At 42.6% G+C, this 21,717-nt stretch overlaps 1 protein-coding gene across 2 annotated transcripts in view; it reads right to left on the reverse strand.

Annotated features, from left to right (window-relative positions):
- Positions 1–21,717, reverse strand: part of HAO1 (hydroxyacid oxidase 1) — a 66,338-nt gene that overhangs the window by 23,330 nt on the left and 21,291 nt on the right. For both annotated transcript variants that reach the window (XM_019516213.1, XM_019516212.1), the window contains exons 2-4: positions 18,387–18,538; positions 5,271–5,526; positions 743–918 (exon numbers count right to left, since the gene is read on the reverse strand). In XM_019516213.1, coding sequence (XP_019371758.1) covers positions 743–918; positions 5,271–5,526; positions 18,387–18,538 — 584 coding nt within the window. The remainder of the gene's footprint in view (positions 1–742; positions 919–5,270; positions 5,527–18,386; positions 18,539–21,717) is intronic.

The raw sequence follows: 21,717 nt of genomic DNA on the forward strand, positions 1-21,717 counted from the left end.
TTTTTTGATGATGACTTCCGCTTCACAAACTCTCTCCATTTGACTGACTTTAGCCTTACTCCAGTATGCCATCCCTATTCAGCAACACACCAAAGCATTGAATCTAATGACAATTAATTACTGTATTTTCTCACGTACTACACACCCCCACATAAGAAATGCACCTTATTTTTGGAAGGCAGAAGATAAAAAGAAAGATTTTTCCAGAATCATAGCTGACTGCATGCAGCCACTCACTTGTTCTCAACCAGCTCAATGACTTCTTCAGGCACAAGTACAGTGTTAACCCTCTCACAGATGCTAAGGAATTAGTAGCAACTTTTGGCTGCGGAGCCAAAAACTACTGCCAATGTCTTAGCAGCTGTAAAAGTGTTAAAATTAGACTCTACCTCTGCTGTTTGCTGGGCCAGAGATAAGTAGCAGCCATTTTGGAGGCCACTAGAGTACAGTGTCTCCATACTTCCATTCCATCAGAGAAAAATCAGCTTCCCCACTTAAGACATGCACCCCAATCAAAGCCTGGGTTATGACAGTATTTTGAAAAACAGAAAAGCAAAATCATGCCCTCTCTGTATAGTTCTTGTACTTACTTATGTGGACAGATGCTCACCATTTACTTGTGGGGGGAAATCAGCACAAATAAAGCAACATCAAAGGTGTTATTGGTATGGATTCGAATAAATTAAGTCTCACCTACTCTCATTACATGGTACAGCATAGCTTTCACTTCTGTGAACCTCACCTCGCAGGATGCCTTTAGCGACAATGGGTAGTGAAGTCAGTCCTCTCAGCCATTTAACATCCTTCCACTGGATGGATGGGTCAATGGCCTGTGCCACATACACAGCCAGACCACTGTTTTCTCCATAGCCTTTTTCAGAGGAAAAGGCCAAATCGTTGGTTTCAAAATTTTTCATTCTAAAGTTGCAAAGAAGGGAAAGGAAAATTAACCTGAAAAATGAGCAGCATTAAAAATGCCGTCTATAAAGTACCAGCCCTGTCACAAGCTCCATGCCAGCAGCCCCCCTCACCTTGCAACTGTGCACAGAAATAGCAAGGGTGCACATCCTAATATTTACAGCAAACACACCAGCTTCCTGGGCCACTTTCAGACTGCGGGGCTCCTTGTAGGCTGGATCCAGATGTGGCAGCAGTATGGTAAGCTGCTGACAGTAGGGTGAGCAGCGGTAGCAGCTACAGGGGTTAATGCAGCCATCACTCACCTCCCACCCGCTGACATATGCCTCCAGTGAGGCTTCATGCCCCAGATTCCCCTATTTACTCCACCCCTGAATTCTTAACTCTTCTGAGAGCCCCGCAGGCCAGAAAACAGAGATGAATGGGCCAGATCCACCCAGGGCCATACATTCCACTCCCTTGATTTACAACAATAGTCAGTATTCAAAACCAAAACACATGGTCAGTCATGCATCTTGTAACTTGAAACAAAGGGACCCAAACTATTCTCTTTGGAGTCTATAACAACCCTTCCCTCACCTGCAAGAGAACTAAGATCTGGCCCAAGTCCACAGACTGAATCAGAATCAGGAATTGAAAACATAAAGAGTAAAGATATTCCAGTGGTTACGGACCTATCTTAGGACTGCAGTTCAAATGCCTGCTCTGCCACACACTCCCTGTATAGTTTTAGACAAAACCCTCTGTGCCTCAGTTCTCCATCTATGAAAAAGGGAGCAAGAACATTCCTTGCCTTCTGAGGATAAAGGAAAAATGCATTTCAGACTGTGAGGAAATCAGACATTATCATGGTTGAAGGTAGATATGCATCAAAGACAGACAGATCATCCTTCTCCTTCACCAGACCTGACCCTTTAAGTCATAAGCCAGAACCCACTGATGTCAGTGTGAGAACCCTATACTCATTGACATAAGTAACAAAACTCCTTTTGACATTAATGCAACCAGGCTTTCACCCATGCATCCAGCCTGTAGCTGTCTCCTGGTTCATCCATGAACATGCCTGGTGTTAGCATGAAGCTAGAAGAATATAAAGAAAATTCACCCTGATGCAACTTCTGCAAGCCAGTTCACAGGTTTACCTCCTCACAGAAATTCACAAGAGACTCATCAACCTTAGCAGCAACTAATAGTTAGGCTTTCTACTCCAACTGCCCTGTTTTCACTTGTATGTATGTTTCTGAATGGTTTATCTTTCAGACTGAAATTTTCCTCCTTGGTCACTGCCTGAAGGTGAATATTATTGGAAAGTTCAAATAAATGAAGGTTCAGATATTTTTCTGAGCAAAATGAAGAGGAATGGGAGACACACACAAATGCTGTGAGTTTTGTTAAGTTCTATGCATTGCATAGGGGTATATAAGGGCTCACAAACCCTTGAAAATTAAATTTGACCAATAGAATTAACAAGACTAGATGACATGGCTTCTTTATAAAATATAAAACCAATTAAACATTGAAAATGTATTATATGTATTCTGGTAGCATCTTGACACCCCCCAGCTGGACACCCATTTCATGAAAGGTGTTGTATGTATACAAACTAAGAACCAGTCCCTGTCTTAAAGGCTGTAGATTGCTAATAGAAAAAGTGAGAAAAGAAAACATATGATGGATAGGCAAAATGGCTTGCCCAAAGTCATATAGCAGGTCAGTAACAGAACCGAGATTAGAAATCAGGTCACATGTGCACCAAGTTACAGATCTAACCATTGGCCGGCTCGGCTTCTTCAAAGTGTTGCTTATTCTGTGATAGCATGGCATTTCATTTTGCATTTGTGAAAAGACTGGGAAACTTTCATGTGAAAAAAAATGGCTGGTTTTACTTCTGCATCCAAATCAGGAACCGGCTGAGTTTGGCATGGATTTACACCTTTGCTCTGCTGTTCTAGTCGCAGCATTCAGAGAAAATGAGAAAGGAGCTGTCCGCATGCTCACTACCCTGGTAGGCAAGACCCAGCTTCTCAGCTGTTGGTTTGTGGGGAGGCAGGACGGATAGGAAAAAACAGGCCCACGGATAAGATTATATAAATAACTGTTGTTTTTCTTGGACTCTGAAATGCAGATCAACACTTGAATGAATGTTGCCTTACATAAATTTCTGTGCACAATGGCACCTTGTTGTTACTCTGAAACTTTGTTGAAAGTCTGAAGCCAAGAAAAAGTTATCACATAACTTAAGAGAGTACCACACTGGAGAATTTCACCTATGACTCTGAAATGAAAAACCAACATGAATGCCATTTCATAAAAAAAATCTCAAGTATTCTAGTTACATATTACTCCAGTATTAGAATTTTACATGGTTCAATCCATTAAAAGCAGATTTTCCTCAAGGTACTCCTGTGACTTAGATTTCACAGTCCCAGAAATGTTCTACCAGCTTTAAGTGCATGGAGATTCAAAGTGCTTCATAAGAAGTAAATGATAAATCAAGCAGGCAGACGTGTAAGAAAAGGATGGTTAGGATGCACACTGAGTTACCACTGTTTCATGATGAGCACCTAATATTTAAGAGGTAGCAGCCCAAACAGCATGCATGACTGAGCCCCCTTGGCTGCACGATGAATGAGGATAACTCCTGAAATAAATCTGTTTCTTTAGCCCAAATCATCCCTGATTAGACAACATGGTGAACAAGCCAGATTAAATATCAAGCTACTGGATGCTTATTTAACCAACTTTAAATTGCAAACAAGTGAATGGACTTAATGGACGTATGCCAATTTGTACCGGCTGAGGTCCTGACCCCTTGTCAAATTAGTGTTAGAGACGCACATAGAATATTCTTGGAAACATGCATTTAAATACTTGAGCCCTGGGATAAAGGCAACCTGAAATGATTGCTGAGGTAACTCAGGAGGCTGCAGCTGTAGTGTATCATAGACTATACAGGTTCTAAAATGAGGTGCAAGAATGGAAATAGGAGCATATAGAAAGGCAGAGAGAGGTAGACTGTTATGTTCAGCGAAATCTCAAGACAAAGCTGTTGGAAATGTGGTACTATACTTGGTGGAGAGGCACTTGGTGACCTTCCTGAGGGACAGATGTGTCCCTTTTCCCATAATGTCTCCATTTCTCATAAGGGGAAATGGATAATGGGGCATAACCCAGGCAGAGATGGCCTCCCTCAAAGAACTGTTCAACCAGAAAGTATGTCCCGGTAGGACTGGAAAATATGAGACACTTACATCAATGCAGTTGTTGGAGTGATGGCAAAAGAAGTTATGCTACACTGTGATTTTCATGTAGCTCATGAAGAAGCTGACACACTTCAGTCTCTTCATGCATGTACATTGGTGCAGTTCCTCTGTGTTAGATATTGCTCAAAATTCTTAATGTATGGTAATTATCTTCTATGATGCAAAGCACTCTTCTATTTTATAGAAGTGCAAGGAAATATCCCCCTGCCTAAATGGGCTCATCTTTGAATCACATGGCATCTGAATAGGTATGAAAGAGAAATCAGAGTCTGTCACTTGATTCTGCATATTAACTCTCAAAGCAGAGTGGAGGTGACAGCTTTAATCGGTGCAAAACACCCCACAAGTACTACAGCCTAGAGAGGACAGAGTCTATTCCACCTACTAGGAATGAAAGTGGACTTAGGCACCTACATGCAGTTCTATTCTATTCTGTTCAAGTCCTTGTTTGTGCAAAAGGTGTGCAAGTCCTCCTCCTCTCTGCTGTTTTGCAATTCAGTGTTAAGGGTCAAATAATGATGTCTTACAAAAGTAGATGTATTAATGGATTTCACGAATAAAATGAAACAGAATAGCACTTAGGTGCTTAAATCCACTTAGTGCTCAAGAGATGAAACAGTCTGGGCTATGGTTGCCAATGGATGGCTCCACCTATAGAATGAGTCCCGAGATGCACAAATACACTACACAGATGAATGCCTTCATAAAGAAAAACTACTTACACAAATATACTAAAACAAATAAACCCCTTCAGGTTCTCTCTCATACTGGCAGCTTCATTCAGCCCAGCTACTGTACACACTGTCTTCTTCTTTATCACTACGCTCAGCTAAGAAAGCCCAGCAGCCCCAGGAAAGGAGGGTGTTCTCAAGCAGGCTCCTATATCTGGCAAGGGCAAGAGAAGCATTACAGAGGGAGCTTGCTCAACTCCTGGCATAGTAAATGGAAAAGAGACATTTGTAATCGAGAAAAATGTCCTCCTCTCAGCAGAAGGAAACAACCCAACAACAACAAACAACATTGCAGAGGGAGGCGAGGAGCATGCCCAAGGCGAATACACCCTTTCCGGAGCAGCAGCCTGGTCAGTACCTGAGGTAAGGGGGGAGCTGGAACCTGTTGCGTACATCATCAAAGCGTTTGCCAAGGAGCGGCGTGTCCACGGTCACAAAGATTCCTTTGTAGCCTGCTTTCTCTGCTCGCTGCACAAGTGCTTTAGTGACCTCCCGGTCCTTGTAGATATAAAGCTGCAGCCAGCGAAGGCCATCAGGAGCTGCTTCTGCAACTTCTTCAATGGAGGAGGTGGCCCAGGAGCTCAGCATCATCCCTGTCCCCATTGATCTGCAGGCTGAGAAACACAAGTTAGATTAGTATCTATTTGTACTATGCTGGACTCCTTTCAATCACTCTGGACGCATTTACACATGCAATCAATGCTGTTTGGCTTTACTGCATGGTAAATTTACTGTGTAGTACGTATTTGCATATTTACTACCTGCATATGCAGGTAGTAAATTTACTGCATAGGAGACTAATTTACTGATTAGTAAGCACCTGCATGTGTAGCCAGTGACACTTTAATGCACAGTAGACTAATCTACTGTGCAGTGAAGTGTCATTTGTAGACATGGTTTCCATGTGGCAGGAGTAACTGGATGGCCTGGTTACAAAGAGTCTTCTTTTGGCATACAAGTAAGCTTTCAGTCTTTGAAGGAATGCACAATGTTACTTCTGTTACACACTCCAAGACAAGCTGTGGCAGGGAACAGAGCTCGCCCTCTGGTTTATTCTTTGTATTGGGAAGCAATTCTTAGTACAGAGTGTACCCTATGTTGGGGCAGAATCTCAAGGAAGGAATTGGCTGCACATGTTTGTGATGTTCTCTCTTCCTGTCCAGGTCCACATAGTTTCAGTCAAGGAAGATACACTTAGGATATGCCCAGACTTCCCATTGCTCACTTTTCCTCGAAGGGAAGGAAGGCAATTTGCAAAGCCTTATAATCCAGCTACCAGCTGCCAGAAAGACTGACACCAGTGCCAGAAACAAAGCATGAGTGCCAAACAAAAAGGACATACACACACACGCAGCCATAATTAACAGGGGCCTGTGCACAATATGTAGAGCCTTTTTAAAGGAGATGTGTCAAAGCTTTATGTTTGAGGAGACTCTCTCTCAAACTGTGACATTTGGACCCTCAGAGATACTTGAACCATGTATTACTGAAGTGTCAGTCAAAAGGTTTTGGTTCCTCTTTGCTTCTGTCTACTAAATGTCATTAAATAACATACAAGTATTTTCCTACTCATATTTTTCTAAGCAAGCAGTTGCTGTTGTTCCCACAGGGTGTTTTGAGGTGTGGGAAGTAGAAGGAAAACCATGATCCACAATACTGTCTTACTACTTAGCCACTCTCCACATTATGAAGTTTGAATACTGCTTGAGGAAATGCTGTTCAATATATTTGGTGTTTTCATTGACGAAAATTTGGGCCTCAGCTTCCTGCTTGTAAAAGGATACATAGCAGCCCTCATGGGCAACTGGTGCCACCTTAGTCAGGGGGGGCACATGCCCCCCAGCCACCAGTCAGCGACCAGGGTTGGGGTTCCCCCACAGCCAATCTCACTAACCAGGGAGGGGGAAGGTCCTCGGCTGATCACACAGACTGGGAAGTGGCCACAGTATTTCATCTGGAGCTCCCAGGGTGGGTACCAGTACTCCCGCCTGCCCCCCTTGCCCATTGCCTAAGCAGGGGCTGCAGCCTGTCAGACCCTGAGTCTGAACATTTATAATGTGAACTTTTATCAACCAGAGATTAATCTAAAGCTAGATATCTTGTTTTGGTTGAAGTATTGCCCTCGTGCCAAAAGGCTCTAATTGAAATCAGGCTTTCACTGTGCTGGTGCTGTACATACATCAAGTGTCCTGTGAGCTATATTTCACTGCCTTTTCATAGGACAGAGCCTTTCTCTCTTGCACTTAATCTCCTGGGTGAATTCAGCCCTGTGCAGTGGGGTAGGTAAGGACTGGGCATCATTTAAAATCTCAAAATAGGGGCAGAAGGGCTAAAAGCAAGGTTCTGTGCTGGCTGTATCCACAAGGGAGAATCTACCCAAACCAGCTTAACAAACCAGCTAACCTCATGCCATTATAGTTTATGAATCTAACACTTATTCTTTTCAGAGTGATCTATCACTTAATGTAAAATAAAGGAAAACATGCTGTAAAATACAAAAATATTACATAGAGCCTTATTTTTCTTGGTCTACCACATTCTGTATATTTTTCATGTAAATGGACTTCTGTATAAAACCTCATCTCTATACCATCCAGACCCTAAAAAGTGGTCTTTATGACAAGCTTTTATTAAATAACGATTACAAATCTCTCAAAGTGGAAACTTATGAACAGTTTATTCAAACAAATTGGTTACACCCTCCCCTCAACCCCCAGGCAGTTTTCAATCAGTGGAAACAAGTGTGCTTTGGTCTTCTATCTTTCAAGTTTTGCTACTTCTCTAAAATGAGACAGCGGGAGCCATAAATTACCTAATCCATAGATTCCAGGAAGCAAGTAGACATCAAATAGGCATTTATAATGCATCAGAATCTGCTTAGCCCTTTCTGCTTATATTTTTCTTTTGCTCAGAAATACTATTCATTCAGTAGAAAATGACAATTGTGCAAAATGAGTCATAACAGATGCATCTCCTGCATTTACCTGGTCCTAATGAGAAAAGCGACATGCAATTTATTTTCACTTTCCTGCCTACTCAAGAGAGGGTGAATTACAAACCATTTGTTTGGTAAATGTTGCTTCTATTTTTGTTCACAAATTATCAGCAAGCAGACAGCAATTTTCTTAAATGGATCTGTTCCTTGAAATTATCTTCTAAATAATCCTCAACTAGATTATCCAAAAGTATTAAAAAATCAAGTCAGCTTGACATGTAATAAGGCATATTTTTTGTCACTTGATTGGATTATTTTTAATGTCTAGTTGTGTGGAGGAACTCTCATGTTTTAAATACACTTTCCGTAAATATGAGCTTGAAGTTTACTATTTCAACTAGTAGTCCCTACCAATGAACTGCCTGGCCATGTCCAAACGAGTGGGCACAGGCATTTCCCCGGGGACAAATGGCAGTGGCACAACTATGTACACGCACACTCTGGTGCACAACAAGTTGCCCCAGGTTGGGTAGGGGAGACTGAGCCCAGCATCCGGACTGGTCCCAGCAGATTGGGGTTTTGTGTTCCTCCCGGGGCTCCAGCAGCAGCATAGAGCCAGGCTGACAGCTGGAGTGTGGCTCCAGCTGGCCAGGTTCCAGTTTCAGGTGGCGCACACTACCACCCTGTCCATTGCCTTGCTTTTTTCTGCTTGGGTTCCCCCCTCAAAAAAAAACTCAACCCTGCCATGCTGCAAATCAGCAGTGTGGCAAATGCCTGCATGTGCAGTGTGTGTGGTTTGTGCCACCGGAGACAGGTCTGCAGTGCCATAAACTGCACGTTTGCACTTATTTGGATGCACCCTGACTGCAGTATTTGTGGAATAAACATCTATATACACTGCTGTTTTCATATGGTCTAAATCAAGACATGACTTGGTAAAATTAATCTAAATTGACTTAAAAGCCCTAGTTGAGTTCACACCATTGGCAAATCCAAGAAAAAACTTTCACGCAAACTAGCCAATCCAAGAGGGAGTTTGTCAGAAATCATAAGCTTTTTCAAGATAGAAAGCATCCAGATCAAGCAAAGCACTGATGCAAATTAAATCCTGCTAAAATTACTGGGATCACTTGTATATCTCAATTGTATAAAAGTAGGATTTCCAAAACTGCCTGTGAATGTTGAACACTTAAGTCCAATTTAAATCAATGGAACTCAGGAGTCCAACTCAATTAGGTCCTTTTTTAAAATCCTACTAAATCAAGTCCTTTAAGTGTTGACAACTCAGAAGCCTGAAACCAGATCATGGCAGAAAATATCTATATTTCATTTCACAGTGGTTTCACTGTTCTCTGTTATACCTGCACAAGCCCAGAAATACAAGTACAATTGCGAAGGTGTAATGAGAATGGATGTTGTGCATTTTCTGAAACCTGTACCAGATTCTAAAGAAAGGAAAGAAAGAAAAGGAAAATGAAAATCAGTAGTATATATGGTGAAGGACTGCAAAGAAAATGCTTACATCTGGATCTAGATTTAGGTTTAGGTTTAGGTTAGACATTGAGTTCAAGGTTAAATCAGGGCTCACAGTGCCAAAACAGATTACGCAGTACTGAATTCTCACAGGTCATGCAACATTTATACCTCATCTGTACTATACCTGGAAAATTAACCATTTCTGGTTATGGCTGAGATCCAAAATCTAAACTATAGGCACGTGTTTTCGATTCTCAGAGGCAGGTGTGAAGCACGCACATGCACACACGCACAAAGCTGTTCAGATTTAGGTTCCAGGTTTAACTGAATGGATGTATAAGTGAATGCACTTTTACATATTTCAACCATTTTATAAACTTTAAACAACACAATTTTTGCATTTTCAAAATGTGCAATGCTTTTAGCTGCCCTAAAATAACTTCAGACATTTCAACTATTCATGGCAGGAGGAGTGAAAAGAACTGACAAATATTTAAAGCGATATTCTTTTCTCTTTTGTGTCCTCACAGCTACCGTTAATGTTCATAGGAATTACCTGCATTGGGCTAGAGAATAGGCTATGAGATCCTATTCCAATATGATCTGAATGGCCAGAAAAGCCTAACACTTCAGAATAGGTATTCACTGAAACAATCTTAATGACACTATATCTTGAATCTTGGCTTGTGCTAGGCATTAGTTTTCATTTGCCTTACTATGCAAAGTACTATTGGATTCATGCTAGGGACATCCTGGTTACAGCGAGGGAACAGTGGGGGAATATAAACATTAGATTATTTGTGTTAATCTACCCTCTCACACTCCTCATTGACTTGGTATGCATTTCATCTTCTCTCTTAGGCTTTGATCCTGCACTGGCTGGCACCTGTTCATACACTATGAAGGCTCCCATAAGAGTCAACGGGGCTGCTAAAAGGAAACCAAGTTTTCCATGAGCAAACATCTTTTCAAGATCAGGGTCACAGACTGCAAGGTCTTTCTGGAAGGGTCCGTCATGTTCTATATGCTTGTGCCTAACTCAGTGGGTCCATGGGCTGGCTGAGATCCAAAATGAACGTGAGAGGTCAGGCAATACTGCCACAAGAAAAAAAAAAAGATATAATATAATGTAGTCCTGAATTCAGTATACCATATTTACTCGATTCTAAGATGAGGTCCTCTCCCCTCCATTTAATATGGATAGGAAAGCCCCTCATCTTAGAGTCAAGTATGACAGTGAGGGGCATGTGGCTTTTGTGGCTTGGGCTCCAGCCTCTACCTGGGGTTGGGGCCATAGCTGCAGCTGCTGCCTCCCTCCCTCCATAGCCTCTGCGCCCTGCCATCTCCTCCCTGCAGGCTTTTCTCCTCATCTCTCCCCCCACACAGCCTCAGCTCCTCCACCTGCCTCTCTCCCTACCCCACTTACCTTGTTCCACACTGGCAAGCTCCATCCATGCTGCAGCATGGGACACAGAGCATGGCCCTACAGCAGGGGTGAGCAGCCTGCATGGATGCTGGGCTGGAGCCATGATCTGTGCTCCAGGCAAGAATGGGGATGGAGCCTGCCAGTGCGGAGCAAGGGACAGAAGCTGGTGGGGAGAGGGAGAGAGAAAGCAGAGGATGGGGGGGAAGTGCAGGAGTGGGAGCACAGGTTGAGAGAGAAGGAGAGAGGGAAGGGGAGTCCAAGGCTATGGGGTTGGGGAAGGCAGGCAGGGGGGCAGGCACAAGCAGAGGCAAATGTTTGACCTACCCACACCACCTGCACCCCAACTGCCTAGCCATGTGCAGCAGCGACTGGGGGGGAGAATTAAAGACAACCTTCCAATAATTAGATTCTATTCATAGAAAATTATAATAAAGTGTATAAATGTTTCATGTAGAGAATCTAATTGTTGGGAAGTCACCTTAAATTTGAGTAAATACAGTAAAAAACATAGGAACAAGAGAAAAATGAAGGTTAAGTGGAGCCTAGATCAGCCAAAAAATGAGGCCCAACACCATCTGGAAATTTCAGCAGTGCTCCAAGAGGCAGCACAGTTGTTCTTCACCCCCTGAGGACATTTCTTCTTACTAAATATCATTGGCAACACATAGTGGGTGCACACAGGTGCATATGCACCCCCCAAGATTGGCAGTGCACCCCCTGCAGTTGGCCACCACCAGTGCTGCCAGCAGTGCCTGCGGGTGGTCACTGCTCACCAGCACACCCACACTCGCTGCCAACACCACCAGTGCTGACAGCGCTGTGGCCGCCTGCAGGAGCTCCCCACTCACCAGCAACACCATCACCACTGCCTACGGGCACAGGTCTTTCATGAAAGATATGGTTTGGAACCCACTCTCACGCAGTGATATGGAAAGGGTACACTGGATGTGACGTCCAAGTTAAACATTGCTGTGGAGAACAGCATGGCAAGGCCTCAGGTTTAGCTTGCATATTTTCTCAGGGAATTAGTCTCCTTGTATGATTTATACAAGCTTGGCTATCTCTTTCTTGCTGCATCTCCCATCATTTCCAGTCTTATGGGACCCTTCTGAGTGGGTCCCCAGAACTGTCCTAGTCCAGTAAATCTGATACAAACCCACCTGTGAAAACATCATTTCTAGGTTCAAAGGGAGGAATGTACTATTTTGTGTTCATTTGGTTTCCTTCTGACTTGGTGGTATTTATGAAGAGAAGTAACTAGGTTTTCTAGGTTGCATTTCCTAAGAAATAAATTGTTTGAAGTGCCTAAAGTTATTTCCTTGATGAAATGCATTTGGCCAGGAAGGCCCTGACAATGACTTACTCAACAAAACACCCCGTGCCAGCACCAGCTGCGCCTAAAATAATTTTGTTGACAAAATGCATGTTGTCATTTGTACAGGATGTTGTTACTCAGGGGGGAAAATAGGCAGTGACAAAGTACAAAATATTTCGTGTTGATCTAAAAATCAGGGCTGTCATGCCAGAGCACTTGTATAAATGTGCTGAATGAAGTCCATTGCCTGTGGCAGCCTATACCAAGTTTCGGTTTGCAGCCGGAAAGGCGATTAATTCAAACTAGCCCTTTTTTGCCTGCATTTACATTGTTTGATGAATGAATTAAATGATTCCGCTGAGCTTTGCCAAAGGCGTGGTCAAAAGACCATTAACTTAAGGGGAACAAGGCCCCTGAATGTGCTAGTTATGCTAGGCTTGAAGTACTTAGGAAGCATCACACAAAAAACTGTTGTCTCTCCAAATGATCAAAAAACAAGTCATCCCTTTTTCCCAACAAAACAGAAAGAGATGCATGGAGCTTAAAAAGATACATGGAGCTTGGCTGACAAAGGTAATAGTGTTGATGGAATATATTTAAACTTCTGTAAGGCATTTAATTTAGTACTCCATGACATTCTGATTAAGAAACTGCAACAATGGCCCACAGTAAATCTTAATCTATCAATATGACCCACAATAAATCTTAATGACAGCTAATGGATTAAAATTTAGTTAACTGATTGGTCTCAAATATGCATACATGCAATCTTCTGCACTGCAAACTGCACTGCATTATTTGCAAAGTGAAATATGGATTTATCATCAAGCAGGTGTGTTTCAACAAGGATCCTACAGAAATTGGTTCTTGACCCTATTCTATTTAACATCTGAAGACAAAGCTCTTCAAATCCAGCCAGCAAAGATATAACAAAATCCAATGGCAGGAAGCTGAAACTAGGCACACTTAAAGATAAACTTAAAGTACAGATAAGGAACACTTTTTTAAACAGGAAGAAAATGAACCTACTGAAACAACTGATTAAATGTTGTACTAGATTCTCTATCGTGGGAATTTTTTTAGGGCAGGATTGGATGGTTTTGCTAAGCAATATGGCCTTGCTCAACCAGGACTATCAGACCTGAATCAGGCATTAGTACAACAAAGTCCAACCACCTGTGTTATGTAGGAGGATGGCCAGAGGATCACAATGATTCTACCAGTCTTTAACATCAATAAATCCAACACTGAAATACCAGAAGTTCCCCCAGGACAGACACTCCAGATTCCCAGAACTACAGCTGGTATGAATCACCGTACACAATTATGCTGTATCAGTTTCCACCAACTGAAAATTGGGTTCATAATTCTTGCGTAGTATTCAGTAGGCATACAGTATTGCCAATTAAATTCTAAACTAATGACCTGTTGGTGTTTACTCTGTAGGATAAAGTTGCAAGAAGAAATTCACTTTTTTCCCAAAAGCACTAGAACAGCATGGATGCCTGTCTATCCAGAATTAATTTTTCACTCAGTAACAGAATCTGGAAGAAAAAAGTAGAAGAAGTGGCATTTGTTTAAATTATTTTCTTATCTTCCATCTCTGGATGATATGCCACATAAGGGAATTCAGTGGGCAAATTAAATGTTATAAATAAATGCATTTTTAAAACACGAAGAGGTAGATAAAGCCTGTTCTCTCTCATAGCCATAATACCTGCAATGTTGGTACAGTCCATGTCAGCTTAGATTCTCTCTTCTGAAGTCCAGTCCCCGTAACACTGAGATCTATTGTTTTGTCTGCTGAATGATGGCCAGATAACACAGAGTGGTGTTATTGACTAGCAGAGCTGCTATCCTCCAAAGCTGGATTCTGTGCATGCAACCTGACCACTACCTCCACTGGGATTCAAAACCAGGCCACCCATGGTCTGCAGACAACAGTTTTACCAAAGGCCCTAGAGAGAATCTCTCTTCTGGCAGAGAGCCTCATGCGGCTGCTCCTCCTGATGATTGTTCTCTTGCTGGAAAGAAGCGTCACTGAACACATTTTGAATGTTCTCACAATAGGAGAGGCACACATTATGGTTTTTTTCCTATGCATCTTCCAGGGAATTTGAGCTTACACATCATGAAGTATTTTACAAAAGGCATCACATAATGAGCCAGATCCTCTGCAAATATAAATAACTGTAGCTCAGTTAAAGCAATGCTGATTTACACCAACTAAGAATCTGTTCTGTATATTCCTGTTGTCGGTGAAAATATGACATGGGTTTTTAAAGGGAGCATGAGAAAAATTAATTAAATGTTAAAAATTGTTCAAAACCCAATTCTCCCAAAATTAGAAGGCGCTCCAGTTCTTATCACTGCGTTTCAGCCAAATGGGATCTTGGATCTAAATATCCACTCCAACTTTAAGAGGTTTCAAGTCTGGATCCAAATTTCTGGTAATAAATATTAACCCAATATTACAGCTGAGATTCTAATCATATCTTTATTTGAATGTGGAGAGCTATATAATATATATATATATATATATATATATATATATATATATATATTTGACCACACACTGACAAATGTCAACCCCCCTTGTTTTTCCTTTTTGATGTTAAATCTGAAAAAAATTAAATGCAAAAATCACATGTTAAATTTAAGATCTTAAAGGCACAAAACCAAGACATTCCAAAATTAAATTATCTACCACAGCCATAACTCAGCTATTGTAGTTAGCATATTGCAGGGCTGTACTCTAAATGCAGTTAAAATTTATGCTTTAAAATGCAGCCAGGTCATGATCTATGTGGGAATCTTAGCTGTGGGAATGTCCTGAATTTTGCACATTTACAAATCTCAGCCCTAGCATTACATTACCATGTTTGCATTTAACAGTGTTATGGTTCAGTTTCCTCAGCAATGTCCTATCATTGTAGCCAGGGCCAAAAATACCTAGAAATGTTGCCAGGGAACCAGACATCACTAACACAACTGACAGTGCTGGAACCCCTGCTCTTGAATCATTACTGCCTATTAAAGGTATGAGAGCTCCATCATGTGGAACATATCTGTATAACCATCCACCATGAGCTCTTGTTAGCTTACACATTTTTTAAGAAATAATACTTTAAACACATATGTCTCTTTATCAAAGCAACTGGCTCTTACAGAGTTTATCATTCAGGCTGCTTCTAAATGAACACTAAAGATTGTGAAGCCTAGTCCTAATAGAAGAGCTGACCTTGATCAAGCTGCTGGAATTCTGTGCTGGAGTTGATATGCCCTCCGAGTGCCAGTTTCAGCATGTACACACACTGTAAGCAAGATTTTCAAGTAGATCTTAATCCTTTTCCCCATGGAAGAACAGAGTGGAACTATGAGTTTCACATGAACAAAAAACACTCAAGTGTATTTTTTCTGCTTCTAATGTGGGATATGTAAAGCCCATTTCTTATACATTGCTATTTTACCTTGCTGTCCCATGTTTCATAGCCCTATTTGCAGAGGTGTAGCTGTGCAGTTCTGCACCCAAAAAACATGGGGCAGCAGCAGTGGCCAGGTCATTGCCACAACCAGGCTGGTAGCAGTGGCAGCTGCTACGTTTGCACCTGCCCGCCCCCAACATCAAAGTTGGCACCCAGATTACCTTGCTCATCCCTCCATTAGTTGCACTAATACTCATTTGTTGTGTCTTCATTAGAAAATATTTATGTACAGTCTGATCCTATTCAAGTCCAACACATATGTATCTTACAAAGGTGTCATTCAGGTGGACATATCAGGAGGCAGATTCTATTCCACCTATCTGGTATGTAAGTGGACTCATGCACGTAGCAATTATATTCCTTTTTTGTGACTCAGTTTTAAGGGTTAGATGATAGTGGGCATGTCTACATGTGTGGCCTACTTAGCTCCACAGAAAAGTCTGTTATTTACTGTGCAGCAACACACATGTAGATACTAACAGGGCTGCGTAGGGTATAACGGTGCTTTAGTGGAGGAGCTGCCTGCTAGCTAGCCCTGCACTGAAGCACCCTTGTGCCCCAGCCAGCCCCTCCACAGCATGTTGAGCCAGGTCAGAGCAGCCCCGGGCTGGCAGGCTGACTCTCCAGGGACCCTGCCAGCTGGGGCTGCTCCAACCTGGCTCAACATGCTGTGGTCCCGGGCACATGTTCAAACACAATACCTGGAAGAAATAAACTCCAGCACGATATGCACCAGAGTGTATTGCTTCAAATTAAATGTACGTGTAGATGCACCCACTTGCAAAGATAGAAGCATTTATGGATTTCAGGATTTCAACAAGGTGGAACAGAATTGAATTGCACTTAGGTCCCCAAATCCATTTAGATGCCTAATAAATAGAATAGAATTTGTAATTTCTTTGGCGAAAAGATTACCAGTAACACACTTTGTACAACACCTAACTTAATAGAGTCCTATTTTGCTTGATTGCTTGATATATACACAAAGGGTTAACTTTCATGAACAGATTGCAGTTTGTACAGTTAATCAAAGCCCCTTTAAACTCTGTAAGTAAAAGTATGGATTACCTAACATATACAAAAACAGACTCAGGATTGGCAGTATAGACAGTCTAACATAAAAGCCTATTATTATTTGAATTTTTATTGCATTATATTGAATTGTTTTAGTAATTGTTTTCATACAGTCACCTGCATTCACATTTTGCAAACATACTAGCAGAAGACTTAAACATTAAAAAAAATCTCAAAAACACTTATAAGCAACTGTGGCAGAATATTTGGGGCAAGTGAATTCACAGTTGGACACCAGACATCCGATGCTGAGTGTTATGCTCATCCAGTCAAGGAACAAAAACACTATCAGGGAATTTGTATAATCCAAGAGGCTACAATTTTATATACTACATAGTTCCCCTTTAAACAACTTGACAGTACATTATGGACCAAGAATACCAGTACACTGAAGGTATATTTGAACAACAAGTAACTGCAAAGGATTTGCTATGACACATTTACATGGTTTAAGCTGTAAGTGATAACAAGAACACCTACAGAGGTAGAAAATATGCTTTAATAACAGCACTAAAAATCACAGACTCATAAAGGAATAGGGCTGGACAAGGCCAACGAAGGTCATCTAGTCAAACTACCTGCTCAAGAGCTGATCATCATTGTTTAAACCACTGAAAACAAACCTTTGTCTAACCTGCTCTTAGAATCTGCATCTTTGGATGTTTTTATGTATTTAATTTACCAAAGAGGTGGTTAACAAACAAACTGCTCGTGGTCCTTAAGTCCTTGCATGAGAGAAAGATGTCTGATAAAGAAGACTCAAAGCTATCAGAAGAAAAAAAGAAACTATATTGGAATCTTATGGCTGGAAACTGAAGATGCATAGTACAAAACAAGATGCTAATTTTAAGAGAAGGCAATTAGCCATTGAAATAATTCATCAAGATTTTCTTCATGCCACAGCTTTAATGCAAGGTCCCTCCCTCCCTCTGTGCCTGTAGGAAGGGCATTTATCCCAAGTAAAGGGGTTAGATTTGGAACATCTTAAGAGTAAAGGGAAATGCCCCCCAGCCCAAACACTGATAGAACTGAGAGCAGACAATGACTCTCACCTAGGAATAGAAAACTGAGAACATACTTTGCTACAAAAGAATAAAATAAATAGAGCCAAAAGTAGTTCTAATGGTACCAACAATCCAGAATTAACATGGCATGTAGACATTCCATAAACAACATTCATTTGGGGCTGGGGGGGAAGGAAAGGTTGGGGTTCCTGTTGCATCACTTTTTGGCCCAACAGAAGTTCTCATGAGGCAGAATGCATTCCACTTGATGTTGGGTCAATGTCATACCCTAAAAGGGTCAAATCTTCAGTTGATATAGGTGGGTGTAATTCTATTAAGGAGCTAAGCTGATGACACCATATGAGGATCAGGACAGTCCATGCAGCTCAAAGGATGGAAGCCATGGCCCCTTTGCCCAGGAACCAACTGTGACATTCCAATATGCTCACGCACGGCTTCCCTTTGTATATTATGCATAATCAATTTGAAAAGGAGATAATAAAACAGGTATTACTTTTGGCCTTCTCTTTTGGCTGGTGAATCATTTCCCTTTGTAGATTGGATTTCTCATCACCATTCTAAGGTGAAGGAAAACAAACAAACAAACAAAATAAAACACCAATTATTCTGACAGCAACATCTGAAATGCAGAATTACTAGCAAGAAGCTAAGCAGGAGGGTTGTGCACAGCAGGCTCAATAGTATCCCTTTCATTGATTTGGTCTTCTATCAGTGTTCCTTGGCTGTTGGGCAATTTACCTCTGGCAGTTGCTGTTTCTCCATCAAGGTGAGCCATGCACTGCATAGCAGTTGCTCCAACACATATGGGCATACTGACATTCTGCCCTAGGACACAGGTTGAAAGGTCCATTACAGACACGTCCCTGAGCATCCGGGGGTACAGCCTCAACCTGACAGAAGTGGGGGGAAAAAGAGAAGGATATGTTACATACATTGTTTACAGCTCATGAGGAAATGAGATCAGATTTCCTTTTCTCAGAAGAACCATTGTAAAAGTTTGAGAGAAGAAGGAAGCAGTGACCATTCTCTAGAGGGGAGGCAAGGGTAAGTTAAAACTAAGGACAAAGTTTTAACGAATTACCTGAAGCTCCAGTGAAGCTGATAAAATTTACAAAGCTGAGCAAAATGGGGGAGAAAGCCAAAGAAAGGATGAAAGAGACAAAGCACACTAGAACATTATCAGTTGATATCGTATTATATCAATATAATATAAACTGACAAAGCCCTGGCTGGAATGGTCTAGTTGGGGATGGTCCTGCTTTCCATGATTCTATTAAAAATATATAGACAGCAGCTACAAAACAGTTACATTTCAAATGAGTTTTAGGTTCTCAGAGCAAAAATGAATGTCTGTCAATGTCAGATAGCAGCAAAGGTTATTGCTACACAGCTTGAATTCACTCACTGATTTCCCCTGTGGATCTAGGAGCCACTGGAGGTATGCACTCCACAGAAAATCATACAATGTGTCAGTGCCCACACCCACTTTGCCCCTTTCCACCTGCCTCCCCATCATTCTGCTGTTTTCTTTCTTTAAGGCTTAGTTATCTTCTTCCTCATGCACACACGCCAGTGAGTAAACAAAAATAAATTGACCTTTTACACTCTGGAATGGGCTATCTGCATCATGGGTCACAACACTGGGCTGCTGATCTTCATCTGATGCAGAGGGATAGGACAAGGATAGGCACTCAGAGCTGGGGCAAACTGAGCCAGTGCAGTGGGGGAAGTTAACTGGTCTTGCTCTATACCCAAGACCCAAGAAATCATCCTCCCACTTTACTCGGCCTTGGTGAGGCTGCAGCTGGGGTACTGCATCCAATTCTGGACTCCACACTTTAGAAAGTATGTGGAGAAGCTTGAGAGAGTCCAAAGGAGAGCCACGTTAATGATCAGAGGTGAAGAGAACAGGCCTTATGAGGACAGGCTGAGAGGCATGGGACTGTTCAGCCTGGAGAAACGATGGCTCAGGGGTGACTTGGTGGAAGCCTATAAGTATATAAGGGTTGTGCATCAGGAACTGGGAGAACATCTGTTCACCAGGGCACCCCAAGGGAAGACAAGGTCTAACGGTCACAAACTGCTAGAAGACCATTTTGGACTGGACATAAGGAAAAACTTCTTTACCATCCGAGTCTCCAGAGTCTAGAATAGACTCCCCTTAGAAATGGTGCAAACACCTACTACTCTGGATACCTTTAAGAAATGCTTGGATGCTTATCTTGCTGGGGCAATTTGACCCCAGCTGACTTCCTGCCCCTTGGGCAGGAGGCTAGACCCAATGATCTCATGAGGTTCCTTCCAGCCCTAAAGTTCATGAAATCTATTAAATCTGTGCCACCAGCAAAATTACTTCTACCAGGAAGCAAGTTACAATTTAGTCCTAGACTGACTTGATCCAGAATCTGCCTGAGCATTCCAGCCCCCGCAGTGTCCTCTTTCATTCCAACAACTTGGACAGGACAACCATCTTCAGCCCAGAGCATGACTTTCTTGGGTCTTCGTAAAAGGCCCTTGTTCTACCAGATTGACACAAAATAGACAGGACCAGAAAAGGGAGAATAAGAACCAATATCACATGCTTTTAAACTAAGCTGTTTGGGACAGGGCCATCTTCTGACTATGTGCTCATGCAGTGCCTAGCAGTCACTAGGGGCCTGAGGTGGTAAACAACAAATATTGTGTTCACATTATTGCTGGTCTGTCTGTCCAGTCACACTCTTTATGATCAGCCAACTGTATTAAAGAAGAGCCGGGTATTATATTTGGCATTATTACTCTAAGCCACAAGAGGGTGTGCATCAGCAAGGATTGGTGCATGTCATGAGCAACAGTCTGAGGCTCACAAAGAGAGACCCAAGTGTCCTCAGGTTGCACAAACAAGATGTGCATCGATAGCTTGTTAATGCACATCCTGGGATGTCTTATCACTATTCCACTTGATCTCCTGGATTTTAATTAAGGAAAGTGAATTAAAATGGTGCTTTGCTAGCACTACTTATTCTAGCGACCTGCGTCGCCTGAGAACACGGTACCCTGGAAGCTGTCCTAGCACAAGTAACAGTAGCAGTGATGCTACAGAGGGAAGCCATGTATTCATGCTATCTTAGCGCAAATAACACTACTGGGCAGAGACACAGTGAGAAATGGTCCCTACCTGGAAAAGCTTGCCAACTAAGTGGACAGAGCAAGGAAGCAATACTCCCTTGGGAACTGAGACGCAGAGAGATCAAGTCAATCTCCCCCGATTGTAACAATAGTCTATGACAGAGCAGGCAACTGAATCCAGACCTCATTAGTCCCAGCAAAGGGTGACAGTACAAACCAATCTACTAGGCCTGTGTGAAGCAGCTAGTATTTGCTTTGGATTTGGATTCAGCCAGTTCGGGGGGTGATTGGATTTAGTGATTCAAATCACTGTCCTGAATTGATTCAGCCAAATCTGATTTGGAGATTCAGCTGCTGCTGAATCTCCAGATCACCCAGGCCCATCCCCCACCCACTCTCCCAGCCTGGCAATGGCTACCCTGCTTGCCCCAGCTCCCAGCTCTTGGGGAAAAAAAAACCCTGACTCAGCGGGTGCTGCCAGGTGGGGGGCAATCCCCACTGCCCCACACTGCATGGGAGGCTCTGCACAAGCCTCCTGCCTCCCCCACTGTCCCAGCTGCCCCCATGGTTGCACGCCTGCCCCAGCTCTGGCCCTTTAAGAAAAAAACAAAACAAAACTCCCGACTCACCAGTTCCTGCCTGGCAGGGGGGCGATCCCCGCTGCCCCCCCTTGTCCTGCACCATGTGGGGGTTCTGCATGAGCCCCGCAAAGCCCTGAGGCCACTGCAGGAGTGGTGAGTCCTGGGGCTTTTCTTGTTTGTTTGTTTTCTTAAAGGGCTGGAGCTGGGGCAGGTGGAGCAACCATGCGGGGGGGGGGCTGGAAGACCGAGGGGAAGGGTCAGGGGGCTCATGAAGAGCTCCCCATGCAGTGTGGGGCAATGGGGGGCAGTGGGGATCGCCCGTCCACCCAGCAGCACCCGCTGAGTCCGTGCTGTTTTTCAAAGCACCAGGAGCTGGGGCA

This window comes from Gavialis gangeticus, unplaced genomic scaffold (assembly GCF_001723915.1).
Source record: "Gavialis gangeticus isolate Ggan-Ray unplaced genomic scaffold, GavGan_comp1, whole genome shotgun sequence".
In the NCBI taxonomy this organism is placed as follows: Eukaryota; Metazoa; Chordata; order Crocodylia; family Gavialidae; genus Gavialis; species Gavialis gangeticus.